General features: G+C 47.0%; 1 protein-coding gene across 1 annotated transcript in view; it reads left to right on the top strand.

The window, feature by feature from the left end:
- DOCK4 (dedicator of cytokinesis 4) overlaps window positions 1-8801 on the top strand; it is a 392534-nt gene that overhangs the window by 279211 nt on the left and 104522 nt on the right. Inside the window, 2 exon segments of the mRNA XM_019653023.1 lie at window positions 3926-4053; window positions 6036-6170. Coding sequence (XP_019508568.1) covers window positions 3926-4053; window positions 6036-6170 — 263 coding nt within the window.

Genomic DNA, 8801 nt, shown 5'->3' with positions numbered 1-8801 from the left:
GGAAGGATCTGAATTTGGGTATGAGGGGGACGTCAGTTTCTTCAACTATGAAATGAAAAAGTTTGGCATGGTAATTTCTCAGGTGCTTTCAAGCTCGACTATTTTATGAGTCTAATATAATGTGATTTATGTGAAATATTAAGGAATAACATCTGACTGTATATGTATATGTTAGTGTTTGTATGTGTGTATATATATAGAGAGAGATGTGTGTGGATGGATGGATGGATGGTTTTCCATTTAAAACTCAAACTCAGTTGACCAAAAATGTTTCTTTAGGTCTAATTAAGAATATTCTTCTAAATATTATTTTCAGAAATGTCAGTAGATGCTATAGTTTTCACATATAGACTACTTAACAAAATACCAGCTTTTTTACCATTATATTTACTAAGAGTGCACTATAGAACCCTTGTTTTAAGAACATTTGCCTAGCCGGCTGAGTGGCTCAGTTGGTTAAGAGCTTGCTCAAAAGTTTGAGCTCTGAGCAACAGCGGTTCAATTCCCAGCCCGAGCTGAGCAGCCGCTGAACTGCCAACAAGTAGCAGGATGGCTCAGCTTAAAAACAAAACAAAACAAAAAGTGTGTTAAGAACATTTGCCTAGATCCTGATAAGAAAATAATTTTTGTTTTTACTTTAAAAAGTAAAAATCCACCTTGGCTCTCCTGCCAAAGTTGGATGTTTCTGGGCGGTCATCTTGTGTTGAACTTTATTCCTCTGCTTTCAGAGCTAAGGCAACCAAGCTCGGGGTTTGGAAAGTAAAGTTAAACTCTTTCTTTTAATAAACTAAGGTTAAAAATAGTATGGAAAAACTTCCTAATATATGTAATCACTGTACATTTAAAGAAAAGAAGATCAAGCAAGTTCGTTTCTCGTCATCTGCTGGATGTCACGTGTAAAATGGCCCGTGACTCACAGGCTGGCTTCTGGTGCCCCTGCAGTTCATTATGAGTTGGAAGGTGTGGCTTTTTTTATTTCAATTTTTTTGGGGTTTTTTAAGTGAAGTTTTCATTTTGCAATAATTGTAGAGTCACATGCATTTGTAAAAACTAATATCAAGCTACAGAGTATTTCCTTTACCCCAAGAATCCCTCCTGTTGCCCTTTTATGGGTTATTTTTTGTCTAAGAGCTCTTTTCGTCTAGCCCTATATCCTGAAGGTTATCTCCTAGTTTTTTTCCCCTGTAAGTGTTGTAGTTTTATATCTTACATTTAAGTCCACGAACCATTTTGAGTTCATTTTTCATTTTGTGTCACTAATGCTAACACCTCTGTCATCTCCATGTTGACATCTGTTAATTGTCTTTCTCCATTCAGTGTGACATCTTCCTGGTTCATGGTTTGAGGAGTGATTTTTCCAGTGAAATCTGGACCTTCTGTATTGTAAGACTCTGAATGTTGTCTAAACCGTCATTTTAGCTGGCTTTGTGTGACCCCACGTGGCCCGGGGGTAGGGAGGGGCCACGCTGGTACAGTCAGATGGAGGCAGGAGTTCAGGCTCCCACACTGTCCTCGCTGATGCTGACCAGCAGGCATGAAAGTACCTGGCCCTGCTTGGCTCTCTGTGACACCATCTGCAGAGAGGAGTTGGGGTGACTCATCACAGCCTCGTGAGGGTCAATGTCTGGGCTCCTTACCTGGCCTCGCAGGTGTGGGTAAGGCCAGCTTTTTGTGGTGTGCAGTTGGAATAGCTATTGTTAAAAGTTTAGCCTCGCTGAATTGCCCCTTCCTGGTTTACTGGCCACAGAGAGGAGGCTTTTGGTGGGATTTTTGTTGTTTGCAATCGTTGGCCTTTCAGGGAGTCCAGCTTCCTGCGCTCCAGGTGTGAGATACCCGAGAACAAAGGAAAACCCAGAAGAGGCAGCATCACGTCCTTCCTCATCCCAAGGTCCTTAGCCAGCCTGCTATCTTCTCTCCCCCTTTCAGGCTCATCTTCTGTTTTATGTGCAATCCCGAGGGGTTTTAGTTGTACTTAACAGGAGGAATAGGGACAAGTGTATCTACTCCATCTTCCCAAATGCAGAAGAAAGTCCCTGTCGTTATGGTTTCAATGTAATATTTTAACTGCTTCCTGGCAATACAGCTCTAACAGAGTTCTAAAAGTACAGCCGCCCAGCAAACAGAATCATAGCAAACACGGCATGTGGTTAAAGACCACCCAGAGTCAAAAGCTAAAACAATGTTTCAGACTGCCTCGTGGCCACCCATGGAGTTGTCATGTGCCAGTTTCTCTGGGGCCTGCATGGCCTCTCAGTGTACTAATCAGTGCAAACTAAGACACCTGAGAAGACAGTGAGCCTGGTTTGTGGGTGGATTTGGGGTCGGGCAGGGAGGGTGCTGGTCCAGCGTTCTAAATTTTAGGAAAATCACAGAAAGAGAAAACCTCCCCTGGGTAGGTAGCTCTATTGGGCCCCTTGCTGTGTGAAAAGCCAGCTGTCTCAAGGTTTGTGAGATGAAGTCTGGTAGGAAACATGCACTGAAATTGTCTGGCATCTTTGTTTTTGTGCTTTGAGACATTTTTTAACAAGACTCAGGCAGCCCTGGTTTGAAACCTCTCTGCTACTTGGGCAAGTTGCCCAATTTCCCTAAGTTCATGCTTCTTTGTCTTTGAAATAAAGAAAAATAATTGTAGTGACCTCCGTGTTTGTATGAGGATTTCATCAAATCTGTAAAAATGTGGAAACAATATCAGTAAATTTCAGCCATGAGTAATGGTGGTAGCAACAGCCATCATGGGAAGATTATTGTTACTGCAGAAGTAATAATTCTGTTGCTGTTGTTACAACGAATTTTACGGTGAGAAATACGCTCTGGTCATTGACAAGGTCAGTGCTCCGTGGCCACTGAAGATCGGCCATATTTCTTCATCCTTTTCTCATCGTGAGCGGGCTGTCTGACTAGGAAGACTTTGCATGCGGTCCTACACTGAGCATTGAGCAGCCTTTCCAGGAATAGGGCCCCCAGCCAGCAGACGCACCATGGGTAAAAGCGGTCCCCACAACGTGCGGTCCCCACGGCGTGTACCTCGTTTTCTCAGTACCGCGGCTGTCACCCAGCCTCCCGGTGACACCAGCAGGAGGAGTGGCTTTCGCTCTACTGCAATCCCGGATAACAGCTGCCTCCTTTTTCCTATTTATGAGGCTTGTACTTTTTGTTCTTCTACCAACTGTTCTTTGAATTTTACAATGCTCTCTCTAGCTGGAGAATAATAATAATAATAATAATAAAAAGCACCACTGTAATTGTTCCTTTCAAAAATCTAATTGTGGGAGCAGATTNACAGGGCAGAAAAACTAAAAGAGAAGGAAATAGCCGTAGAAGCAATTCCAGGCAAGTTCCCAGAGCCGAAGGACATGAGTTTATAGATTGAAAGGGCCAAGGCAACGCACGTAATCATGAAATTTTGAATTACTGGAAATAATTCCCTGAAAGCGTTCAGAGAGAGAGAGAAACAGAAACAAACAAAAATCTAACCATCTGCAAAGGGCTGGGCATCAGAACGGCCACAAACCCAAGGTGGTCATTTCGGGAGAAATTGTGATGTAACTCGCTTGAGAGTCTGGTGGGGAGGAGGGAAGAAAAAGGAATAAAATAAACTGAATCTGGCCTACCATAGTGGGAAGCTGGCAGATGATCTGTCTCAGTGAAAAATCAGGGAATAGCTCGAGTAGCGTGCCCTCTAGATGTCTGGAGGTAAAGCAAACAATTAAGGAAGACGATTTCCGTAAAAGGCTTGGAGCACCTAGGAGGCGGGAATCCCGGGTTGGGGAAGGGGACGCCTGGTGTTCAGTGTCACCTGAGTAGACTGAATGCCTTTTTACTGCACGTGTCAGTAGGTTAACAGTCCACATGGAGGAGTGGGTGGGGGCCGTGGGGGGCTTGCGGGGCTGGACCCACGTGCCTCTGACGCTGCCTCTCCCTCCAGATTCCAGGTGCATTCTCCTGCCTGTCGTGTTACATCACCTTCACATGCACCTGCAGGAGCAGAAGGACCTGGTCATGTGCGCGCGCATCCTCAGCAACGTGTTTTGTCTCATCAGGAAAAACGGCTCAGTAAGTCGATGCAGGTCGCAGTGTGGCGCTCCTGTCACATGCCTTCCAAGAAGTCACACTGAAGAGTCACCCCTGAGACTCTCACTTTTATTTCCAGCTGGCCTGGACGTCTTGCCTTTCCCCTGAAGGAATTTCTTTTAACCTTGTGGGACTGCTGTGACCCCAAGTGACCCGGGTTTCCTAAACTCGTGTTTCAAGAGAGAACTGAATCCCCAGTTAGGAAAATCCAAGCGCTCAAAGCCTCCCACATGTGTCTTTAATCTTGATACGATGAAGCCTCTGTGACAAGAATAAATTGCTGCTTGCAGAGCAGTGATGTGTTCGGGGGCCTGTTCTGTGAAAGGCTGTGTGATGATGCTCAGAGCATGGGCCCGGGCCTGTGGGGAGCGTGGCAGCCGAGGACAGCCCCGGGGGCCTGGGGCACCACAATCATTACTCGGCCCCAACCACGGTCACTACCTTGCTCTGGCTTTGGGAATCCGGGCAAGTTCTTGACGCTGGATGCAACCCCATTGCCTTAGAGCCTGCTGCACAAATAGGGGAAAATCATGTGCTGGCTTGTAAGTGGGGACAACTCGGGGTGTTGGTGTTTGTGGCTCCGGGGTCTGATGGGAAGGCCACATGCGAAGGCTGTCCTGCTCCAGCTGTGCCGTCTGCAGCTGTTCACCCAGTGTTAAGCTGTCCTGTCCCGGCTTCCACAAAGCAGAGGTTGACAGCGAGTGCTGAGACTTCTGTTTCTTTGCTTCTGTGTCACTGCTATGCTACGGTTTCTTCATTTTTGTCACTCTGATGATCGCCATCTGAAGGGCTCGGCGGGGAGCTGGCATGGGCTGCGGCGGAAGGTGGAGATAAGGCCCCAGTGCTCTAGGAACATTGGTGACACGTGAGAGAAAAGGCCAGAAGCTCTGTGTCCAAAAGTCTAAGAAGAGAGACTTGCGTGGGAGGGATGATGGATTTATATGCGTCCCCATCACCCAACAGTATGGTGAGAGAGTGACTCCAGAGAAGTGCAAACAGATAGCAGTGATAGTGGAAACGACTTTTTTTATTTGTTCTGTTTCAGTGTGGAAGTTACAGTCAGTGTTTGGACTTAATCTGAATTCGGAGTAGACCCTGCTCTGGGGAGGAAACCTTGGTCATTTTCTTACAAGTGTAAGAAAATTTATCATAAAATTCTAGTCCAAAAGCTCTTCAAACTCACGCTTTCCAGATGTTTTCTTTGCAAAGTGCGTCTCCCTGATAGGGAGCATTTGTACACAGAGCTTCATCTCAGGGCAGGTAGAAGAATACGCAGAGTCAGCACAGAGCAATCTGGACTTCTCTCTCCAGTCCTGGGGGCTGGGGAAGGGTTCATCATGCTTTAGGAAAGCGTCCCCACCGTGGCCACTGACATTAGCTCCAGTCTGTAGCTAACGGTATTCACCTAGAATGAATGGTTTTGCTGACCTTTACATGTAGGTTTCTTTAAGAAAATAAAAAATCATTTGTATAGAAATAGTCATTTGCCCTTAAAATAGCGTTTGGGGACATGACCTCTGCAACTCAGGTGATGTGATGGTAGGCACCGTTTGGGATCAAATAATGATGGGCATTAAGAGCCAGCAGGACGTTCAGTGAGGAGTCAGGCCCCGAAGCGCAAGCTAACGTACCCAAGGTCACGTGCCGTGTTAGTCATGCTGGTGCTCTGAATTTGCCTGGTGTGCTTCCCAGGACGTCACCCCGCCATTTTCCTTGCATCTCAGGTGCCATTGCACAGCCAGTTTGGGGACACATGGGTAAGCTGTTCACTTCTTCATGCCTTTGTTGTCTGTAAAAGAAGGTCATTTACTAGGGTGACCAGGGTGAGGTCCAGGTGTGTCAAAGTGCTCGAGTTCTCTGACTCCTCAATGCTCTATTTCGAAACGTGCACTTTCCGTTAAAGAGAGCTTAATATACGTCTGAAGGCACAGCTTCCTGAACACATTCTTTTTTTTTCTCTTAAGGAAAAATCCGTGTTGGAGGAAATAGATGTGATAGTGGCCAGTCTGCTCGACATCCTGCTGAGGACCATACTGGAGATCACCAGTCGGCCTCAGCCGTCTGGCTCTGCCATGCGGCTCCAGTTCCAGGACGTCACGGTAAGATCATAAAGCAAATGGCAGGCGGGACAGATCACAGCGGTGCTCGTTGGAGCGTCAGTCACTCTGAGGGTGGGAACCCTGGCCTTGGGAGAGTGACCTGTGTGCAGCTCAGTACAGAGCAGTTACCTTCATGTTATCAGGGAACGAGGATAAGAGCATCTCTCTAAGAAAANATCCCAGCTGAGCCGGCCGAGGCAACGCTCTGCCGCCTTCATGTTCGCCCTCACATAGAGGTGACCAGGGACTGGGGGTGCGGGGGCAGCACAGGGTAGGGCGGGAAACTCCAGCTCTGGGGCCAGTTGATGGTTTGAACCCCAACTCTGGCCTCTGTTAGCACAGCGAGCTCAGGAAATTCACATAACGCTTCTGAACCCGTTTTCTCTTTTGTAAAGTAGAGAAAGTAGACTACCTGGATGGGTTGTTTTAGGATTTAAGATTGCAATCTATGTGAGATACGTACAGGTGTATCTACTCGAATTTCCCCTAGGAGAAGTGATTCCGCAGTCATCCTGTCATTGTTCCCAGCAACCTTTAGAACTTAAGCAACAAACCAAGAAGACAAACAAACAAGCAAAAACTCATAGACACAGACAGCAGTTTAGTGGTTACCAGAGGGTAAGGGGGGAGGAGGGTGGTAGAAGAGGGTAAAAGGGATCAAATACACAGTGACGAACGAAGATTTGAGTTTGTGTGGTGAACACAATGCAATATATAGATGATGTATTATAGAATTGTACACTTGAAACTTATACAATTTTATTAACTAATGTCACCCCAATAAATTTCATTAAAAAGTTAAATAAAAAAAAGAACTTAAGGAACATGAATAACAAGAAGCAATTGTCCTTACTGGGTCCGTTCCCCCCCCCCTCGTCCCTGGGGAGAGTATGCAAATGCGATTTGCAGATGTTAAACCTTGCTTTTCAAATAAAACTAACCTGGTCATGGAGGAACATTTAGGAGTTGCTGGAATTGATGTGATGAAGTTTTGAAAAGGGTTTTGCGTCAGTGGTCAGTAAAGGAGTCTCTTAAAAGGCGTAAGCTCACAAGTGTAGAAGGGTGGCAGCACTTAAGAGAGGTTAATGGGTTTACAAAGGGGAGCAGTACCAACAGAGAGGACTGGAACAGGCAGGCCTGTTGGTCTGGGCTGGAGCCAAGGAGTCAGCGACTTCACACCACAGAACCGCAGATGCTCAGGGCGACCTCAGAAAGGACCAGGAGCTGAACATACCAGGTATCTCTGGAAATTAAGGATGCTAGATATATGAAAATTGGTTAAAAGAGCTTCAGAAGGAGTAGTTAGCACCCCTCCCANAAAGCTTTAAGAGACCCAGGGACTGTGGACCCTGGAGGGTCTGTGCTAGGGGCCTAGGGGAGAGGCTCTGAGCCAGTGTTGGGAGGTTGGAGGTTGTGACACTGGTATGGAGAAGAAAGACAGGGAGACCTGCCTCCCGTGTTACGTGGGACACTCCCTGCGACTGTTATGGACAAGCACGAACTCCTGGAGAGGCAAACGCAGCTCCCAGCCAAGGGAACACTTAGAAGCGCACATAAGTGCCAATAAGTGTAGGGGCTTCCGTCACTGCCCTGGAGGATGAGGCTTGGCTTGATGGTGAGTGACTCACCATTGATGAAAACAGAGGTTGTCATATATAAATGACAGGGCACATCAAAGGGGGTGATCTTCCTGGAGAAAAACAGCAAACATCCCTGCGAGCCTTCCAACGTTCAAACTGCCTTCTCTTTAAATCACGTGGGACCCCACAGTAGTTTAGGGAAACCTGGCAAGTGATTCTAGTGACTCTGAAATTCTGAGTCAGAAACCGTGGACCTGGGGCCTGGATGCTGGGGCACAGCTGTCCAATTGGCAGGTGAGATGTAGGGAGGAAGAGAAGATGTGTCATGCACTTGGTAGCCTCCATCGATGGTGTCGAAGGACCAGATAGGACTGTGGCGAAGAGGGGAATGTGACTCCCAATGAGGGCCATGGTACATGTCACAGAAATGGGTGGGTCGTGTCTACCTGGAGGGGGAGAGGAGGGACAGTATAAAACTGAGGCTCAGGACACAGTGGGGACACGAAGAATTATGGGGAAAGAGGGTCCAGTGGCAGCCTGCCGCACCCAACACACATGCCGTATTTTACAGTTCTGTTGGGCAGAGGTTCACGATGCTTCTCCCTGGGCTGAAGTCGAGTGTCATCAGAGCTGCATTCCTTCATGGGGTGTCCAGGGGACAGGCCATGTTCTTGCCTTTTACAGTTTCTAGAGGCCGCCTGCAGCCCGGGGCTGTGGCCTCTTCCTCCATCTCTAAAGCCCGCAGCGTAGCACCTTCAGATCTCTCTCTGCCTCTGGCTTATATAAGGATCTTTCTTTCCCTTTAAAGGGCTTTGTGTTTATATTGGACCCACCCTGGTAATCCAGGATAATCTCCCCATCTCAGAATCCTTAATGGAAGCACTTCTGCAAAGTCCCTTTTACCACAACTTGGTCACAGGTCCTGGGAATTAGGACATGGACATCTTTGGGGGACCATTGTTCTGTCTGCCACATATGAGTGAAACAAAGAGATTCAAAAGCAGTTTGATGCCTTAGCTCCATATGTGAACAAGAAAAACACTTAGAAATC

This window comes from Hipposideros armiger, unplaced genomic scaffold (assembly GCF_001890085.2).
Source record: "Hipposideros armiger isolate ML-2016 unplaced genomic scaffold, ASM189008v1 scaffold_192, whole genome shotgun sequence".
Classification (NCBI taxonomy): domain Eukaryota; kingdom Metazoa; phylum Chordata; class Mammalia; order Chiroptera; family Hipposideridae; genus Hipposideros; species Hipposideros armiger.
This window is presented reverse-complemented; position numbering and strand designations above follow the sequence as displayed.